The 22,444-nt window shown below is 39.9% G+C and overlaps 1 protein-coding gene across 5 annotated transcripts in view; it reads left to right on the forward strand.

Moving 5' to 3' along the window:
- The window catches only part of LOC124723141 (plasma membrane calcium-transporting ATPase 3), a 720,425-nt gene that overhangs the window by 682,679 nt on the left and 15,302 nt on the right, over positions 1 to 22,444 (forward strand). For all 5 annotated transcript variants that reach the window (XM_047248331.1, XM_047248333.1, XM_047248330.1 and 2 more), the window contains 4 exons: positions 6,208 to 6,402; positions 6,491 to 6,697; positions 12,639 to 12,837; positions 18,878 to 19,080. In XM_047248331.1, coding sequence (XP_047104287.1) covers positions 6,208 to 6,402; positions 6,491 to 6,697; positions 12,639 to 12,837; positions 18,878 to 19,080 — 804 coding nt within the window. The remainder of the gene's footprint in view (positions 1 to 6,207; positions 6,403 to 6,490; positions 6,698 to 12,638; positions 12,838 to 18,877; positions 19,081 to 22,444) is intronic.

Below are 22,444 nucleotides of genomic sequence, written 5' to 3' on the forward strand. Positions count from 1 at the left end.
CATATGACACAAGTGACACCCAATCGCCTGACTACGTTCGAAGTCTGCGAGTTTGGTAGAGCATTGCATTCTACTCTCTCACGATGTCTAATGACTACTGAGGTTGCCGACATGGAGTATCTGGCCATAGGTGACAGCACAATGCACCTAAAATGAAAAATGTATGTTTTTGTGGGTGTCCGGATACTTTCAATGACATAGTGTATAAATATAAACTAAAATATCTTGGACAGCATTAATTGATGTGAAAAAGGTCATAAAACAGAAACATAGATCACAGAATCATAGGCCACAATTATATGTGATGCAAAAGTCAAGAAAATATAGACATAAGTACCGATCTATGCTCCCCCTCCCCCCTCCCCCCCTCCCCCCCTCCGCCCCAAAAAGCAAAACACACACACACACACACACACACACACACACACACACACACACACACACACACACACACACACACAAAAAAATATGGCAATAGTAGCTGAAATAGACCTATAGCGATAAAGGAATTCAATTAAGCCCCAAAATTGGAGTCATAATGTCGTTACCAGACTTGATGTCACTGCGGCCCCAGAAAAACATAAATTGTCATCAAAATGTGCCAGACGCTGTCTCGGTTGCAGCCCTTGAAAGACTTCGTCTAACAAGCACTGAAATGTGGCATATTTTTTCAACCCAAACGGCATATGGCAGTACTGGTAGTGTACTGATGAGTCCGTAAATGGCCATTTTTGGCCATTTTCTGGTGGCGCGTGTAGCTAATGGTAGCCGCTAGAAAGATCAGTGATGGGGGAAACACTTGCTGTGCCCCAAATTGTGTAAGGTTTCTATTATGTTTGGTATTCGATACACATCCATAATCATATGACACTTAAGGTGTCTGTAGACACAACAAAAATGATAAGTTCAGGTACCATCAGTGCTTCTCTTCGGTCAAATTACCACCAGTGTTGCCAAGAACTAGAACTTTTTTCAATAATGCCAGCCTGTAACTACTGCGTAATGAACTCCTCCATCACCAGCTGCAGGTTGTGAATTGCACAATACAATGTATCCTACATGGATGTCACATTACCAGCTGGGATTCTGTGTTGTCAGGACACGGGTAAAGATCCATGAGCATTAAACAAGTCCTCAAATACTAGTAACAACTCCTCTGTCACTCATCTTCCCTTTCCTTCAAAAAGTTTCACTTTTTCCTGTACTGCAGTTACACAGGCAGCTTTATTATGCTTAGGGTCTGAATTCATCCTATCCTGATCATCATCTTCCAAAATAAGTCCATGTCTTTGGTTCCAGAATTACCTATTCGAGTGGGTACCAGCTGCTTACCGTCTATGTCCCATGTGGATACACCTCTCCTGCATACGAAAAACATAATTTGTCTAATCATCGTTCTCTCTCAGTGGCTCATCCGTGCAAGATATAAATATACCTTCAAATCCTACACTCAACCATAGCAATTTCCCAGTACCATGTGGTACTTCATCATGCAAATGGATCCTTACTGACCTTGCACATAGCTTAATTGATTCATCTTTTACAAGAGACTAACCTTGCAGCACTACAACACTGAAAACAGTTTTCCCCAGACAAAATAATGTCCCACTTAATTGCACAGTACATTGCAAGTATTCGTGTGTTGCTTACATAGGAAATACCATCCTAATATTGTATGCAGTAACTGTCACCTGTTTGAGGCAAAACTTACATATATTCATGGAAATATTTGGACCCCACCTGAAAACTCAGTATCACTGAACCCAGTGAATGCAAGTCATTATTGCCCACTCCACATAACTTGGACCATGGTGGGTTAAATTGCCTCTTTCCCATGAAGTCCAAACTTGTCAGAGACATGTGTGCACCTGTTTGTAACAAAAACTTATGTTCTCTGCTATCCACTAAGCCAATTAAGCAAAATTCTACCTCTGTACGGATTTAACTTCCGCTAAAATTTACTGGGAGCACTGCTTGGTGGCATTGGTGCCCCCTTTGCCATTTAACACTTCGTTATTCCTATTCCATAACATCCTAAATTGTGACTGTTGGCAGCTACGCTGTATGTGGCTTGACTGCCCAAAATGGTAACATTTGCCATCAGCAGAGAAAATACTCTTTTTATCATGGACTAGTCACAGTGTTCCTCATAAAGCTGTTTCCTTTCTTATAGCTCCAGCCAAATATTCAGGAAATATGACCTGTGTCTACCACCAACAGAAATCTCTTAACACCCTTTGCTCTGCTTCTCCCAGAAGAACCTATTCACATCATCAATTTCTGTCAACTGTACATTTAGACATGGTTTCTTTGTTGTCTACATGAAACTTTCAATGAGTTCGTCCTGTCTTAGCAAGACACTATTGAACTGTTCATGATAACAGCTATAACACTGCAACAAGTCTCTTCTCAGCACAATGAACATTTGAGTATTCGCTAACTCCTAATGATATGTTACATATGTTTTTGCATATCCTATCAACTGTGACTTAGCCATATGAAACATCTCTCTCTCACAACTCATCTTCCTGGCTGTCAACAAGTTCTCCACAAATTCTAACACATCCTCCCCTGCCTTACCCAAAGAAGGAGAAATTAAGGTAACAGCAGTAGTGTCTAGGATGGCCACTGATTAACTATATGAGGCCCTATCTCTCAAGGCATCCAACTGCTTCTGCAAGTCTGTATGAAAGTCTGTCCTCATTTGAACTACTTGCTCTAGCGAAGACTGAAGTGCCTGTGTTGTAATAACCTCTTGTTCCCCTGGCTTACTCACTGTAAAATCAGTCTCTGTAGGGAAAAATACACTAATAAAAATAACAGGAAAGCAGTTACTGTTCAAAAAATAATATACTTTACCAAACACCCCTTACTCCTTATGCCCAAGTGCCAACCATGCACACTCTCTATTTAGTGGTGTAATGCCTAGGCATCCTGTGTATGAAACATATAACAGGCAAGGATTAAGGCCACTGTTGTTGTTGTTGTTGTTGTTATTGTTGTTGTCTTCAGTCCAAAGACTGGATTGATGAAGCTCTCAAAGCTACTCTATCCTGTGCAACATCTCTGGCTCGGGACCAGACACCCTTGGAGATGCCAAGATTTAGATTGTTGTCACCCTCAGTGTCCATCCAGCTGGATGGCACTAATTGGAGTCTCAGCAGTGTTAGGTCTAGGACTGGCCAATAGATTAGTAGCTATTGAAAGCCACTGCTGATTATAGCTGAGGCCAGGTGACCCACATAGGGCCTTTGGCTTGTGTGAGTACATCTCAGCATCAGCACTTGCTGAAGACAACATTTTGCTAGATCTGGGTGTTGGAATTTTTGGTATATTTTCTCAGCATTGTTATGACAATGCCGCACCTCTGATCATCTGGGAACCGAAGCTGTGCAGATTAAGGCCGTGGAATGAGATAATGCAGTTCGCTACTGTGGTGGACTGAGGTCTTGCACTGCGCCACCTCAGCAATATTCTGGCCATGGCAGCAGAATTTCACAGGCAGCTAGATGGCCCAGCCTGCCTGGCCATGAGTTGTTACATCTGCTCAGAGGGATGTGGGCACAACAGATACTAGTTTCTCTTTTGTACAGCAAGAAACTACTAGTGAATAAAGCTTTTTTTTAAAAAAAAAAAAAAAAAAAAAAGCAGGTGAAGATGTTAGTCACAATGTGATACCTGCAATATATCCTAGCTCTGGAGCGCCATTTACCGAATATCTTCCACAACATAAATACATACATAATGACGATCTGTACCACATTACCTCAAGGGTGCTCTTTGCTCTTTCCGTGCCACAGAATCAGAAAAAGGTCCATCATAGTCTCCTCATTCTACATTCAGTTTTAAACAATGGAAAATCCAGGATGGAATGTAATATTATGGAAAGGATAGTTGCTACTCACCATATAGTGGAGATTTTGAGTCACAGATAGGCACAACAAAAAGACTGTCACAAAATAAGCTTTCAGCCAACAGAGCCTTTGTGTCACACACACACACACACACACACACACACACACACACACACACACACACACACACACACACACAGTGCGTGTGTGTTCCATAAGCCAAGCAACAAACCAGAAACAGAAAAGTTTCGTTATGCCCAGCCAGAACCCAGTCCCACATACATATTTTTGACAGTCTTTTTGTTCTGCCTATCTGTGACTCACCATCTCTGCAATACAGTGAGTAGCAACTATCCTTTTCACTACATTCACTTTTGCATGACAAAGGTAGTGTAGTAACTCTGAATAACAGTCATGTAGGTGCCAATTTCCATACTTAGTCTGTGGGCAAAAATGCAGCAGTAGGAGAAAAAAAATTCTCCACTTATAAGACGGGTGGAAAAATAGAAGTTTTGAAGAGGTGTACTTGAAGAACTGGGACCTGCCTCCGTGGATTATAACAATGCCGTACGCAGCTGTATAGCCATTTGGCACGACTGCACAATAATGTAATAAACTGGAGGGATGAGGAATGCCTTGAATTAGTGCTATGCAGTTAAAAATTCATCTTATTGGTTTTCCTGCCTTTATATAGTCACATACTGGCCCTTCCTCAATCAAAAAACACATCTTTCAATACACTTTTTGCTCACCATTAATTACACTAGTCAATGTTAAAAAATAGAAGGCATGAAAGTAATACAGTAAATAAGTTAACTTCATTAGATATGAAGCTTTGTAAGTAAAGAGAGTTGTACACAGTGTCAAAATTAATTTTTAGCATATGACAAAATCACAGGAAAATGTGAAGTATTAATGTAACTTTTTTTGTTAGCTACTTTTGTTGATATCCCACAGGATATCTTTTAAAATTATGGCTGTCTTTGTATTGTATATGTTTAATGTTTTGTCTCAGTCCAACATTATGAAAATATGGGTAACTTTATTGTGAATGTTTTCTAGATTTATTTCATGACATATTGAATAACCCAGGTTTAAGTATGAGAGAGGATGTAATTTCAGGTTGTTTTAATCAAGAAGATGGCATATGTAGTTATATTAACAACATAAAAAGATGTGCAAAATAGGATCATTTTCCGTCAGTCACTGTATTTTAAAATGACCAGCTTTGAGAAATGTCACTGATTTTCAGTTCTGTTAAAACTTAAACATCAATTACAAATTGAATATAATCCTGCATTTAAAATATTACAAAGCAAAATCTAAATTAAGGTACAAAAGTTCTGTAAGATAACTTATCTTGTAGTTACATAGTAACTGATCTTAACAGAGCTATCAGTTTCACTGTCATATTTGAAAGCCATACTAGCACACTGTCACTTCATATTAAAATTTAAAAAGCAGTTTGATTGGTTTGAAATGCCTATAGTATACACATAACAGGTTTATGATGCAACGCACACGCACAGTTCGTACAGAAAACATACCAGAGCATTGTATATGAAACATTAAGGAAGATTTCATGGATTTACAAACACATTTTATGAAAAGGAAAAACTACTTGCAAAACTTTTAAAAAGTTTGTGTTCCTAAAAACTACAGCACCGATGATAAAAGACAATAAAATTAAACTTTGAAATACACACCTCACAATATTTTGAGCAAACAAGCAATGTGGAGCAACTGTGTACTGAGATCTGATAGTTACTGTAACTGATGCATGCTTGAAATGAAGTCCTTTTTTAGACAGTCCATGCTAACAAATCATCAGTTTCTGGGACCATGTATTCCGAGGTATACTGTCAGATTTTGTGTGCGTGTATTTTGTTTGGTTATTTTGTGTTTAGAAACATAGTAGCCTGTTTGAAACCCTATTGCATCCCAGAAACAGTTAAAATTATCAATATTTGCTTTGAAATTAGTGTACAGGCCATTCTATTGTCATGAATACAAAAATGAACTATTCAGCATCTTCGCTTGCATGAGAGTATACGAAATTTAACACATGGTCGTGGGTAAAATAAAATTGTGTTTGTGTACTGTTTCACTGCTATTTCCTTACCAGGCAAATAACTGGGGTTTCTGTGTAACATCAAATTACTCTGGTGTCAAACACCATACACCTTATCCCCAAAGCATAAATAATATCATTTGTTTCCTAAGTGAAAACTCAGCATGGCTGTAATGCATATATATTTCAGAGTTACAGGTGTCTAATCATATCTTATCAGTATCCATATATTTTGCAGGTAATTGTCTAGTGTACATATTTAAATATCTTTAAATTTACCAGGTTCAGCAACATCTATTGGATAAAGTGTGGCCTAAGCTTAGGGTTTTAGCAAGGTCATCACCAACAGACAAATACACTCTTGTCAAGGGTATTATCGACAGCAAAATAAGCGATAGTAGAGAAGTAGTTGCTGTGACAGGAGATGGAACTAATGATGGTCCTGCATTGAAGAAGGCTGATGTAGGATTTGCCATGGTATGTAAATATGATACAGTGTGCCAGTTAGTAATTTTAAGTTAATGGGTTACAGTATCTAAAAATTGTTACCCCCTTTTTTCTTTAGGGTATTGCTGGAACAGATGTTGCAAAAGAAGCTTCAGATATCATTCTGACAGATGATAATTTCAGCAGTATTGTCAAAGCTGTAATGTGGGGCCGCAATGTGTATGACAGTATAGCAAAGTTCCTACAGTTCCAGCTTACAGTTAATGTGGTTGCTGTCATTGTCGCTTTTATAGGAGCTTGCGCTGTCCAAGACAGTCCACTCAAGGTACAGTTTTTTGGTGATATTTTATTCCAAAAACTTAATTTTTAGTTCAAAAATTACTTCTAACAATATGTTTGGAGTTAGTTTTGTGTACAAAACATATCAAGACTGCTAGTTAACTTCCTGCATTTTTATGCCTAATCAGCTCAGATTAAATTACTGCTGTTGACAATTTGTAAATAATAATAATAATAATAATAATAATAATAATAATAATAATAATAATAATAAACCGAGGGTGGTGGTCATGGTGGTAGGAGGTTCATGTGTGCAACTAATGTTGAGGGTGAGATGAGAGACTGACTTTAGTTCATGAGGTTGGCCACGCGTGCTAAGTAGTTTTCAACCAGACAATCTTAGCTCATTGTCATACAGCAACCAGCCTTACATTAGTTGAAAAGCTTCCATTTTAGTGGTTTCAACAACAAAACTGACACATCAAGTATAAGTGGAAACCGATTATGTAGAAGACATTAAAATACTTCAGGATAAAAGCAACAAAAATATATTCTAATAACTAAACTTTCGGTATGGCTGAGAGCTATTTTTCCTTTTGTAATCTACCATGAAACATTTTGAAACGCCATTAAACAATGTATCTAAGTTAACTGTAATTGTTCTGTTTTAGGCTATTTTCTGTTGTTGTGATTTGATATCTCTCTATCAAAGTGTGTGTAAATTACAGCTGAAGCTCTTTCCTTGCTAAAAGTGTGTGGGCAAAAGTAATTTAAATGTTGTTAATTTCAGGAGAAAGTTCTCATTCCAAGGAATACACAGTACAGTTGTTTGGAGCCAAGTGGAAGGCCTAAACCAAATGCTCAGACGATTCTGTGACAGAAGCCTCCTGGCAGATAAAAATGGTGCAAGAGATGGATACTTGAGCCTAAGGACCTTAGGGGGGGGGAGTGGCAAGTGAGCTACCGGCTGAGCTATCCTAGCGTGACTTACTGCCTGCTCTCATAGAAGTAATGCTGTGAGGGTGGATCGTGAGTTGTACTTGGATAGCTCAGTTGATAGAGAGCACTTAAAACTGAAAGGCAAAAGTCCCAGGTTTGACTCCTGGTCTGGCACAGTTTTAGTTTTAGTCTGCCAGGATGTTTCAGATCAGTGCACACTCACTGCAGAGTGAAACTTAATTCTGGATTCTTTGACCATCTGAAACCCAGATTTCTTGATACCAGCTATCAGTTTATGCCTTCTAATCTATGCTGTTAAATGGACTGGGTGCTATAGTTGCTGAGTATAAGTGGTGTGCATATGAAGGTTTTTGGGTTAGAGGAACCACTCCATTGTGTCGGTGATGAATTATGTGCCATAATCAGAGAAAAGAGTGGACCAGCCTTGTTAATAATGGAATTCTTCCTTTCTTGTAGGTTGGGAAGAGATGTTAATGTGATATCACTTAATTGCACGAACATCTCTGTGCTAGTCTAACTGATTAAAGGTAACAATATTGATGTAGTACTAGGTATAAAAAGCTGGTTCAAAGTGGAAGTGACCAGCAGGGGAATAATAATTTCAATTGGAATAAATATCAGAGAGGCTAGAAACAAATGATCATATCCTACTTGCTGCTGCAAAGAATACTATATTATTTAGTGAAGGTACGGATCCTAAATTTGAAATAATTTGGCTGAAGGTAAGCACCAGAGCTAGGCTCAACAATGTATTCAGATGCTTCAGTGGTCCAACCGCCTTAGCAGCAGTAGTAATATACTGCTTCAGAGAAAATCTTCCTGGTCATGATGTTAGGAAGAACTCTGCTTACAGCTGGTAAAATTGTTGTTTATTAAAACACAGCTGGTTTTTGAGCTTAAAGCTGCATCATGTGCAACCTGCATATTAAAAGGCAATGTACAATGCCACCATGTTTTGTAGACATTAAAATTAATAAAGGAATGTCGAAGATATACTCACAACATTCAAAGATCATAGGCATACCTATTGCTCCTAATCGAAATTTATTATTCAGAATATTGTCAATATTGTGGTGAGGAAAATGTAAAGATAACATGCTCCATTCTTTAAAATTTGCCTGACGCTAAAAAGAAAAACAAAATATTTTATTGTCACTGCCAATACGATTAGTTGTGGCACTGTGTAAATTACTGTGTGGAAAAGATCATGTGGCGATGTCATACAGTCTTCACTAAGAGCACTGTGTCACTTTCTTTAAAAGCGAGAATAATACAGAATTTTATTGCGTACTAACACCTAATCATACAGCAATCACAATAAGCCAGAATGCTATTATGGTGCCTTAATTCCAGTTGGTTATTCAACAAGAATTTTAAAAAAATCAATTCCTCCGATACATTCAAAATGGTTTTTTTTTTTCCTTTTTTGTGAAGTATTTTTAAATTTTCTGAAGGGCTTGTGATGCTGTGTCCTCTTTCAGATAAGTGTGCTGTTAATATAGACCACGCGTTACCTTGTTTGAAATGGCGTACCAATTTGCCCTATATGCTCCCTGGTCATGTTATTGTGATAGTTCAGGATCCAATTTCCCAGCTATAGAATGGGAGTTCTGTTACATAGCACAGGTGCCAGGGCAGTAATTCATGTTTAGATTCTTCTGAAAATCTCTGTAAAAATTAGGGCAGTTGGAGAGCTGACTTACAGGGCCAGTGTCTTTGATATAGTAACTAAGAGGCCTGAACTTGTCAGATTAGTTAATGTGGATGTGAACTGGGTGAGCACAAGGCTGTTTGAGTGTTGATGACGAGAAGTGTTGAAAAGAATGTTAATAAAGGTAAGAAAATACTCTTACTCGCAAAGAGTGGTAGGAAACAAATTACAGAGTATCTGAGCAGTTGACACTAATAATTTTGATCTGGTAATGAAGTTGTGGATCACAAATAGATAAATTTCAAAACCATTGTCCCCAGGTGCTCTGAACATACACATTCCGGAGATTTTATGCATCAAAAATATATTCTCCTTCACTATTTACAACAGTTTGCCAATGCTGGGGTAAATTTCGATTCTGCGAATAGAATTCGTGTGGTTTTGAGGTGAAAAAATCGAGCCATGTTCAGAACACATTTTCATCAGAAAAGGAAGTTTCTTGAAGGTTGTTTGATAGAGTGCAAAAGGTGAAAATCTGAGGTTGCAAAATCAGGTGCATAAGGTGGGTGCAGAATGGCTTTCCGTCCAAAATCCTGTAGTCTACCAGAATCTGGACGGGCATTACCATGGAGTAGCATCAATTCACGCAGTCTTTCTGGTCGTTGTTCTTGGACTGCAGCTGCAAGACATCTCACCTGTCTACAGTAAATGTCAATGGTGATGATTACATCTCTGGCAAGCAATTAGTAGTACTCCACACTGACGCTGTTCCACCAGATTCATAACATTATCTTTTGTGGATGCATGCAGGTCTTTGTATGGGAAATTTTTGCTTTGCTTATGCTCAACCATTCCTTTTCATTATGTTAGCATAGAGAGACTTTCCTGTCACCAGTAATGATACAGGGTAGAATGGTCAGTGTTATTCACAAGCCAACTGATGACAAGCAAGCAGAAATGCACATATGGCAACCTGCTATTTTTTTATGGACTTGGCTTAGAGCATGCAATACCCATACACTCGATTCTTGAACCTTCCCTATTGCATGCAAATGTTGCACAGTGATGGAATGATCACAATATCACATCTGCCAATTTTTGAGTACACAGATGTGGACCATTGTGGGTTAATGCATTTAAATGGTCTTGATAAAAAGCAGCAGGTGTCTTGCAGAACATGGATAGTAACTAATGTCAAAACAATCCTCAAAATAAGAAAACAATTTTCTTGTTTGCTTTGGCCAAGGGCATTATACCCATATGTTTCCGACTTGCTCCACTACTGTCAACCCCTACTGAACTCTGACAGGAGAGGGCCGCGCGGGATTAGCTGAGCAGTCTAAGGCACTGCAGTCATGGACTGTGCGACTGGTACCAGCGGAGGTTCGAGTCCTCCCTCGGGGGTGTGTGTGTGTGTGTGTGTGTGTGTGTGTGTGTGTGTGTGTGTGTGTGTGTGTGTGTGTGTGTAAGCTTAGGGACTAATGACCTTAGCAGTTAAGTCCCATAAGATTTCACACACATTTGCATCTAACAGAATACATTGGAAATGTTCAGATTTCTCCTCTTGGCACTCTGTTTTCTAACTTTTACAGCTACAATCAGTGTCTTCAAATGAACGAAATGACAATATGTAAATTCAAATAGCAACAGTGAACTACAAATAAAATATATGATCGACAAATAAACCCATAGCAACCAGAATACCAACATCCAAAACAAAAATGCTACGAACTCGGGTACCAACCTAATAGTTACATAAAACTGCTGCAAAAGTGGAGTGTTTAATCACAAACTTCAGGAAAGTCAAAGCTTTATTGACAAACTAACTGAACAAAGTCTAACTGAGCAGAAGGAGAGCAACTCGAGAATTGTTTAGTGAATAGATCTGATGAAAAATGTTAAGAATTCTTGATCTTACATAAAATCAGTAAGTGGAGCAGAGTCAGTTGAGTCATTTGTTGACCATATTGGCACTGAACAAAAGATGACAGAGTAAAGACTGAAATACGGAATTCAGGCATACAAAATTTCATTGTAAAATATCAGAATAGTTATCTCGTTTCGGATGTCCTATGGCCACTGAAATGTGAGGTTCTGAAGTAGGTGATTGTGGACTAGAAATTAAATTAAAATCACTTGACAATAGAAAGGCATCTGAATCTGTAGGATTATATTATATCAGCAGTTTATTGTGGGTTACTGGAGCAAAGAAGGATCAAAGTGATTCGACAGATACATACAATTATATTTTTATATTGCTAATGTCAATCAGTTGTTGAGTTTTTAAATGTTTTTCATATTCACATATTATGGTCTGTTTGGAAGACAAATTTTTCTTGGGAGTCAACCTGGCATGTGCTAATAAAGAACTTACAAAACTCTGTGCAATGTTCTTTCAGGATATCGAGTGTGTGCAATAGAAAAGGGTGGTCAGTCTATCACCATGTTTCTAGACTTCCAGAAGGCATTTGATACAGTTACACACAGTCATTTGGTGAACAAAATATGGACTTAAGGAGTATTGGACCAGATTTATAACTAGATTCAGGACTTCCTAGCAAAAAAAGAGCTCAGCTTAACCTGTTATTCTTAACGGGATGAAAGCATTGGATGAAAATTTACGGTATCTCAAGGGAGTGCTGTAAGATTGTTTCTGTTGCAGTGCTGTCTGTGGGTGGGTGCGTCCATGATGCCGTCTGTTACAGGGAATATGCAATGCCAGAAATTTGTAGCAAGTCATAGGAAGACCTGCAGTGTCTGCTGGTGATGGCTGCAGAGACTAGCAATGACTGTCAATGTAAATAAACAACCATTATACATAAATAGATGAGTTGACCTATCACTGTTTGAGTACACTCTTGGAAGTAAACTTATGATAAAAGGAACAGTCACAAAGTGCGTAACTTAGGTGGATGTGGTTTGTAGGCTACTTCTCACATCCGACAGGAGGGTATATGGCCAGTCTCAATGACTAACATTTCCAGGTCTGAAAATTAATGTGCTCACCCCATGAAGACACAGGATAAAGGCCGGAAAAAAGAAAAAAATAATTACTTAAAATGGGATCTAAGTAATTGTATACACAAAGAATTGTGCTCTCAAAGTTCATGATCATTCTGCAACGTTATTTCACCACAGCAGATTACATGAAGTCCCTACTCTGACAGGTGTAAATGATCCTAACATTGATGCTCTTATTAGAGCACAACATGAACTATTTTCAACTTAAACAAGATCATTCAGTCAGTACAGTTGGGTTATTGCAAACCTTGAGCCATTTACTGGTAAAGTGAAAAATCTTGTTACATATCACCTCTGTCTTTTGTGTTTGTCTTTTCTATGTGACTTTTCAGTTGGCAACTTCAAATTATTGCAGGCTGTGCAGATGCTGTGGGTGAATCTGATTATGGACACACTGGCTTCATTAGCTCTAGCAACAGAGATGCCTACACCAGATCTGCTTCTCCGGAAACCTTACGGAAGAACGAAACCTCTTATTTCTAGAACAATGATGAAAAACATTTTAGGCCAAGCAGTGTACCAGCTCTCTGTCATTTTTGCACTCCTTTTTGTAGGTAAGACTTGTTTTCATCATGTGCTGTTTTAGACAAATTACAATTTTTTTTCTCGAACTGGTAACTGTAAATGTGTGAACCAATGAACTTGATTCTGTTATTGGAAAAAGAAGCCCTTAAAAAGAAGTTATTTGAAACATGCCTGCTAGTTTCAATGACTGCGAAGAGGTGTTTTATTTGTTGTGTGCAGTTACTACCAATGACTAAAAGTTCAGATTCTAAACAGTCGGTTGCAATGTGTGATCTCTTATTTATACAGAAATTCCAGATTTATACAGAAATTCCAGATTTATACAGAAATTCCAGATTTATACAGAAATTCCAGATTTATACAGAAATTCCAGATTTATACAGAAATTCCAGATTTATGCAGAAGTAGCGGGTTTGTGCAGAAGTAGCGGGTTTGTGCAGAAGTAGCGGGTTTGTGCAGAAGTAGCGGGTTTGTGCAGAAGTAGCGGGTTTGTGCAGAAGTAGCGGGTTTGTGCAGAAGTAGCGGGTTTGTGCAGAAGTAGCGGGTTTGTGCAGAAGTAGCGGGTTTGTGCAGAAGTAGCGGGTTTGTGCAGAAGTAGCGGGTTTGTGCAGAAGTAGCGGGTTTGTGCAGAAGTAGCGGGTTTGTGCAGAAGTAGCGGGTTTGTGCAGAAGTAGCGGGTTTGTGCAGAAGTAGCAGATTCAGAGAGACAGTGCATCATTAACATATTTTAAATGTAAGTTGTTTACCATGTTCTTTTCTCTTCCAAAGACAAAGTAACAGGCCAACTGCAGATGCTTTAGCAGTTTCTTAGGTCAGGTGTAACAACAGATTTCCCTCCTATGGCAGAGCACAGTTGAATAATGAAAGTTATTGAGGTGATAACATTTACAAACAATGCTACTGGTTGTGCATGGGGTGTAGTTGGATTTTTAGTGACAAAATATTTCACTGTGTAAGTAATCACAAAGAAGACAATCACTGAAATTATGTGAAACACTCTTGGCGATTTGTGTAGTGTTTATCCAAAAAATAAATTACCTATACAATTCCACACCTCTTAAGTAGTGTGCAATGCTCCTTTTTTTTGCCCTGGGTGACAATAGTAGCACATAACAACATGGGCAAGACATTGCAAGCAGTAGAGAGCAACCAGTAAATAGCCACTACACAGGTCAGAATTCACAGTAAAATATGTGCACATCCCTTTGATTCAAACACCCAGTGCTCAGTAAGACTGGAGTCTGAGTTTCCTTGGAGAACTAGCCAAAACCTATCTTGGTGATGGAGTGTCGGGCAAAGTATTCTGACACAGTGTGGAAATGGGGTAAACGTTTATTGCATTTGCTGTCAGAAATCCAATGATCAACACAGTTGCTTCTCTAAATATGTGTAGAGAGCTGTACTTTCCAGATAAATATTGATAAAATCCTCTACTTTACTTAAACTGAACTCATGTTACAGTTTACTTTCAGATTTTCATATGTTTTTATTTTATTTGTGTAATGTGGCCAGTGTTGTCAGTAAACTCAACAATGGCTTCAAAGGCTCACTAAATTTTTACATATTATCAAGTGTAAAGCATCTATATTTAAGGGCAGTTACCAGGTTATATAACAGAGTTTTTCCCACTGTACATATATGAGGAATGAAAAGGAATTTGTATGTGATTCATCAGTATATAGTGTATAAAATTCGTAATACAGTGGCAACAACAATGGCTCTCTAACCTGGCTAGGCACAGTTAACTGAGCTTGGATAACATACAGGTACACCATTCCATTCTGCCAGTTTAAGTTGATTGTAGTGGCTCGTGCACAGTGGCATGCCATTATTGTGGTTATCTGTCAACAGATCTTTTCAGTGGGTCAGGTCAGGTGAAGATTGTGCACTGAGGTAGGTCAGGACAGGACAGGGCAGTACAGTACAGTACAGTACAGTACAGGTAATGCAAAGCTTATGTCATCTAGTGGAATGAAACACTGCAGGGACCACAAAGATAGTGTGCAGCAAGTAGCCTTAACCATTAGCAATGTTACAGCTGCTGTCCAAATTAATATAATCAAGAACCAGAGATGATTATTTTCTAGGCACCCTATACTGTTACACCGTCTGCTGGGCGCACAACACAGAATGACGGATGCAGACTGGCAACATTCATTCTTCTCAGAATGTCCACAGATTGATGCATCTACTTTGACAATGAATACATAACTGGGATTTAAATAAACAAGTGTGGTGTCACTCCTGTGTCCAAAGTTGTCGCTGGATGCACCACTGATGGCAAGCATCTCAACTGCAGCTTAAAAGAAAACTGTGACGATGGTCACCATACTGATAATTCATCATGCTCCAGACATACACTTTCCTTGTGTGTATATGGGTCTTTCTGCAAACAAGCCTTTCCTGACTCAAGGTGCAAGACATGACTGCACAATCCAGCATGGCCAAAAGAACAATTTATCTGTTGTATTAAGCATTAAATGTGTGGGGGCCATAGAGATCCTGTGGGGTATTAGGTATGACCTCCCAGAACCCATAGATTTTGTATTTCCGTCTCAATTATGGGATCTTCACCAAGGCTAGCAGCAGTATCACAGAACTGTAAACAATAGTCTCAATAGGCCACAGTCCTCCCAGTGTAGAATTCAAACATGTGCTCCTTACCTGAGACATAACACTGCATAGTCACACACATTATGCAAATCAAATTTATGAATGATAAATGTAGATGCAGTTACTCCTACCCACTTTGTATGGTTGTGCTGAAATGTGGTTAATGTGAATATCTGAGTATGTAGCAAATGCATGCCAATTGATGTTGATGGTACCACTTTCATAGTGTTCTAATCATAAGGAGGGCAGCAGTGTACATAGCTATATCATCAGTGAACTATCAAAGGTGTCATTTGGTAGTAGTTCTTAAGGTACTAAAATACATCATAAAATACTGTGGCTGTGTTGCACTTCGGGGAAAATTTCAGTTCTATCTAAAAATCTAGAAACAGAGACTGTTTACCCAGTTAGGCTTGCTAGCCACTCCATCTACATCCCATCACGGAATAAGTACTACTTAGGGATGAAATTTTATTAAAGGTATATGTGGATCAGAGCTAAGACTTCATAATTCTGTTCTGTACTAACTTTCTAGGTCTTCTCCCTGCCCTGTCTCTACCCCATCCTCTCATCGGCCCATTGAAGGTTTGGCAGAACACTCTTATGTCCTCTGCCCAGATCATACTGCAGTTGTCTGGGATCGATGGACCAGCATGGTCTGCACCATACCTACACTTTTACATTTCTCCCCCCCCCTCCCCCCCCCTCCCCCCCCCCCCCCTCGTATAGCCTGTTAGACTAACTTATTCATTTTTCTCTCTGTGCTTCTCTTGCTAGTCTTTCCAAGGCAATATTGCAGTACAGTTACCTCTGGTAAATGGTGGGGGCTGGTTGATGTATGTCCCCTCAGCGCACTGTGCTTTGAGGGGCTTCCGGCTGCTCCCTAGATGGGGCACCGTGCTTGCATTTCTTCCTCTGTCTCCATGTCGTCTTTTTGTGCATTAGCTCAGCTTCATTGATGGTAAACCTTTGGGTTTTCTCCCCAAGCCTAATGACCTAGTAGTTTGGTCCCTCCAACCATCCAACCAACCAACCTCCCTAGATCCCAGCTCCCCCCTCCCAGCTCCTCCCTCCCAGCATTATTTTACATTAATTGAGTGAAATGTGTGCAAAACTTTCAAGATACTGACACTCATAAAACTTGGACCATTCTTGCTTCATGTCAAATACTAAAAAGGTCCTGATGCAAGGCTATGCAGGAACATAAATTCATTGCCATGTTGACTTTTTTGTTTAAGTCTCTTGCTCTTCCCTCTCTTATAACTAGTGTAATGTCTTTTTTTCCCTATGAATTCCTCAGGTTTCTTACTCCTAGATGTGTAATGATTGTAGCAGTTCAAGTAACTGATCATGTGATGATACATCAAGTAATAAATCAATATTGGGTGTTTATCTAGTTTGTGCCTGAAACCTAAATTATGTGACAACACAGATATGAGCGGCCATTTAAAAAGAAATTGTAGATTTTGGTAGTATCGTGTAATTTCTTAAACAGTGAGTAGTATATAATGTGTAGTGTTACTAGTGTAAAATATGAAACCAATGAATAAACAGACTTCTATATGTACACTCCTGGAAATTGAAATAAGAACACCGTGAATTCATTGTCCCAGGAAGGGGAAACTTTATTGACACATTCCTGGGGTCAGATACATCACATGATCACACTGACAGAACCACAGGCACATAGACACAGGCAACAGAGCATGCACAATGTCGGCACTAGTACAGTGTATATCCACCTTTCGCAGCAATGCAGGCTGCTATTCTCCCATGGAGACGATTGTAGAGATGCTGGATGTAGTCCTGTGGAACGGCTTGCCATGCCATTTCCACCTGGCGCCTCAGTTGGACCAGCGTTCGTGCTGGACGTGCAGACCGCGTGAGACGACGCTTCATCCAGTCCCAAACATGCTCAATGGGGGACAGATCCGGAGATCTTGCTGGCCAGGGTAGTTGACTTACACCTTCTAGAGCACGTTGGGTGGCACGGGATACATGCGGACGTGCATTGTCCTGTTGGAACAGCAAGTTCCCTTGCCGGTCTAGGAATGGTAGAACGATGGGTTCGATGACGGTTTGGATGTACCGTGCACTATTCAGTGTCCCCTCGACAATCACCAGTGGTGTACGGCCAGTGTAGGAGATCGCTCCCCACACCATGATGCCAGGTGTTGGCCCTGTGTGCCTCGGTCGTATGCAGTCCTGATAGTGGCGCTCACCTGCACGGCGCCAAACACGCATACGACCATCATTGGCACCAAGGCAGAAGCGACTCTCATCGCTGAAGACGACACGTCTCCATTCGTCCCTCCATTCACGCCTGTCGCGACACCACTGGAGGCGGGCTGCACGATGTTGGGGCATGAGCGGAAGACGGCCTAACGGTGTGCGGGACCGTAGCCCAGCTTCATGGAGATGGTTGCGAATGGTCCTCGCCGATACCCCAGGAGCAACAGTGTCCCTAATTTGCTGGGAAGTGGCGGTGTGGTCCCCTACGGCACTGCGTAGGATCCTACGGTCTTGGCGTGCATCCGTGCGTCGCTGCGGTCCGGTCCCAGGTCGACGGGCACGTGCACCTTCCGCCGACCACTGGCGACAACATCGATGTACTGTGGAGACCTCACGCCCTACGTGTTGAGCAATTCGGCGGTACGTCCACCCGGCCTCCCGCATGCCCACTATACGCCCTCGCTCAAAGTCCGTCAACTGCACATACGGTTCACGTCCACGCTGTCGCGGCATGCTACCAGTGTTAAAGACTGCGATGGAGCTCCGTATGCCACGGCAAACTGGCTGACACTGACGGCGGCGGTGCACAAATGCTGCGCAGCTAGCGCCGTTCGACGGCCAACACCGCGGTTCCTGGTGTGTCCGCTGTGCCGTGCGTGTGATCATTGCTTGTACAGCCCTCTCGCAGTGTCCGGAGTAAGTATGGTGAGTCTGACACACCGGTGTCAATGTGTTCTTTTTTCCATTTCCAGTAGTGTAATTATGAAATAAAAAATGTTGAAAACATGATTGCTACAACATGCACTATGTTTGAGACATAATTGCATCTATTCACACTGGGGTATTTATTCCCACATCTAAAAGGAATGCAATGAAGCACACTTTCTTCGCTCCTCCAACCCCTCAAAAATCACACCACTGAATAGTGGTTTTTAGTACTTTTATACCCAGAAACAATCTTAAATTTCAAGTTTTGTGTAAAATTAGGAACTTAATATCTTCCCTGACTGACTACTGGCTGCAAAGGAAATGTCTTGTCTTGTGTGTGCTTCAGACAAAATGCAGTAATAGTTTCATAAGAATAAGATTACTCCTCACACTTCAGTAACTCAGATCTCCTGTTTGTAGAAATGCATGGCAGTATTCTTATGGTTTACTCTAAGTGCAGTCTACAGAACAATCCCATATTTATGCATTTCATTGATTATAGTTTTGTTGTTACAGGAGATAAAATGCTAGACATTCCAACAGGAAGAGATTCACCCGTTGCTAGTCAACATTTTACCATTATATTTAATACATTTGTCATGATGACTTTATTCAATGAAATAAATGCTAGAAAAATTCATGGCCAAAGGAATGTGTTTGAAGGAATTTTTACAAATCCAATTTTCTACAGCATTTGGATTGGAACTTGCCTTGCTCAGGTAAGTGGAAAGAAATCTTGGAGATGAGTAATATTCTTTAAAGTAGCAAAAACAGATATAACACCTATCTGTAATAAATGCTGAAAATATAAACTTCGCATTACAGAACAAAACGAAATGCAGATTTCCTAGTGATGGACGTTGGTGACATAGTTTCCTCCTCCTCTTCCTCCTCCTCCTCATTGCTTGTATACTGTGTCATAAGAGCCTGTTAATTACCTTTGATCAGCTAATCAGTGCAACATTTGTTTTTTAGAAAAGCAATACATACTAATTCTATTTTCAGTTCGTTGAAATTGTGCAACATCTCCTTTAAACAAGGTAAATAATAGCAGAAATAAAAGTAAAATCTGGAATTTCAACCATTTGCAAAAATTTTTCTTCTTGTCCAATTTCCAAAAATTGGATGATAAACTTTGGAGGTTACATTGTTAGCCTGGTATTCACAGTATCTTTAACTGACAGAGACTGGTGAGCGATTATGAAAGGACTAGATCTGTCACAAGATAGTCACAGGCTAATAGGGGTGTTTATTTGCCAAAACAGATGTCGTCCTCAAAGCGAAACTAATTCTGTCTCACCATTACAAATTTTGTTGGAATAGTAATTTCTGTGAGAAGTCGGAATATTTGAGTATGCTCACTGGTATGTGCGTAAGTTACCTTGGGAATTACTTAAAGTATACAGCATTAAATGTTGTCATATTAACCAATAATAGGTGTTGTGTTGCAGCAGAAATTCATTTATTTGAAATTGTAATCACTAATGAAAATAATTTTCAGTTGTTTCAGGAAGTGTTGGTACAAGAATTGATAAAATTGTTATAACCTTGATTTATTTTGCATGTGTTCTGTGCTCATTATCCAGTCTTCTTGTCTTTTTCACTCCTTCCAAGTAAACTCTTGTAAATTTTCAGTCAATAGTGGTCATCTGTTGACCCTAAATGCAGTGAAAGATCTAAAATAAAAGTAGTTAGCAGTGACACAAACCTAGAATGGTATTTTGTAACTGTCACTGTACTGTTCAGTACTTCGTATGAACTAATGACCTGTAGTCCACATATATTGTTTATACCGATAAGAAGCAGTGACATGTACAGAGGGCTCAAATAATATTATAGAAATGTTCAGCAAAGTTGAGACAAACTGTGGTATATGTGGTTACACATTTGTTGTCAGGAAGGCTTCGGATGTGTCGCTGAGGGAGGTCTTTCAAGAGAGCTTGTCTGTAAATCTAAAGTTACAGTGGAATAGTATTCAGGGACAGTGCAATTGAAATCACCTTAGTAAACCAGGTAGTGCAGTAGCCAAGTTGTTTGACTAAAATTTGTGAGGAATGAGTTTCAAATCCCCCGTTAGCCAATCAGACTGAGGTTTATGTACAAATGCTGGAATAGTTCCTTAAATTAGGCCACAGACATTCTCATAAATCATAGTGTAACTGCATTTGTATTCTACATCTAATATCATTGTCAATAAAAACATTCATTTGTGACGTGTTAAGATAGTAGCTTTTAAGCAAAATATGCTTGCAACATGTTGACATTGTTAATCTTGTTAGTAACACAGCTTCAGGCATACAGTGTACATAGTTTCCCACAATGAGAACTAGTGCAGTTGATTGGAAACATCCATGACCAAAGGTGTGGTGTTAATTGGAAATGATTCTGGAATCTTTGGAAGACTATTTTCACATATATTGAATAATTTAAGCCCAGGCTGAAGCTACACTTGTCAAAAATATTGTTTTACTAGTTGTTATACATGTGTGTCTACAGCACATTATAACTGCAGGGGTCTTAAGCTTTTTGTCTGTAAAAGAGTGCATGCATGTACAAATCAGCTTTAGTCTCAGAAACTAACGCACCTGTAGCAGTGCCGGCCACAGTGGCCGTGCGGTTCTAGGCACTGCAGTCTGGAACTGCGGGACTGCTACGGTCGCAGTTTCGAATCCTGCCTCGGGCATAGATGTGTGTGATGTCCTTAGGTTAGTTAGGTTTAAGTAGTTCTAGGGGACTGATGACCCAAGATGTTAAGTCCCATAGTGCTCAGAGCCATTTGAACCATTTTTGAACCAGTAGCAGTGCTCAGACATTGTTACAATGTGTGATGTAATGCTTTCTTATCCATTGCTACCATGCAGATAAGGTACCAGCCATACCCAAGTATTCATAAGTGATTTACAAAAATATAATTCTACCCTTAATTTAAGGTAGGGGAGGGGAGCAAAGCAGAGGAGGAGAGAATCTTAATGGAAATGAATTTGTTACATATTCACAAAAATGATTCATGGTATCGTCATGCTTAATCACATTTTTCTGATGTTGTAATATAGGCAGATTACTCGGGAACACCACGCTTCCAGCTGTAGTCTTCACTGATAGTACTTCTGACTTCACTACTGGTATTTGTTTCTTCACTGACTCTATTTTCAACACATTCCTACCAAAATAGTTTTCCTCACTACCATCCAGGCCACTGAACACACGCCCGGGTTCCCGGGTTCGATTCCCGGCGGGGTCAGGGATTTTCTCTGCCTCGTGATGGCTGGGTGTTGTGTGCTGTCCGTAGGTTAGTTAGGTTTAAGTAGTTCTAAGTTCTAGGGGACTAATGACCACAGCAGTTGAGTCCCATAGTGCTCAGAGCCATTTTTTGAACCACTGAACACACTACTCTGTAGGAATCAGCATGGATTCCGAAAGCAGCGATCGTGTGAGATCCAACTCGCTTCATTTGCTCATGAGACCCAGAAAATATTAGATACAGGCTCCCAGGTAGATGCCATTTTCCTTGACTTCTGGAAGGCATTCGATACAGTTCCGCACTGTCTCCTGATAAACAAAGTAAGAGCCTATGGAATATCAGACCAGCTGTGTGGCTGGATTGAAGAGTTTTTAGCAAACAGAACACAGCACGTTGTTCTCAATGGAGAGACGTCTACAGACATCAAAGTAACCTCTGGAGTGCCACAGGGGAGTGTTACGGGACCATTGCTTTTCGCAATATATATAAATGACCCAGTAGATAGTGTCAGAAGTTACATACAGCTTTTCGCAGATGATGCTTTAGTATACAGAGAAGTTGCAGCATTAGAAAATTGCAGCGAAATGCAGGAAGATATGCAGTGGATAGGCACTTGGTGCAGGGAGTGGCAACTGACCCTTAACATAGACAAATGTAGTGTATTGCGAATACGTAGAAAGAAGGATCCTTTGTTGTATGATTATATGATAGCGGAACAAACACTGGTAGCAGTTACTTCTGTAAAATATCTGGGAGTATGTGCACGGAACGATTTGAAGTGGAATGATCATATAAAATTAATTGTTGGTAAGGTGGGTGCCAGGTTGAGATTCGTTGGGAGA

This window comes from Schistocerca piceifrons, chromosome X (genome assembly GCF_021461385.2).
Source record: "Schistocerca piceifrons isolate TAMUIC-IGC-003096 chromosome X, iqSchPice1.1, whole genome shotgun sequence".
Classification (NCBI taxonomy): domain Eukaryota; kingdom Metazoa; phylum Arthropoda; class Insecta; order Orthoptera; family Acrididae; genus Schistocerca; species Schistocerca piceifrons.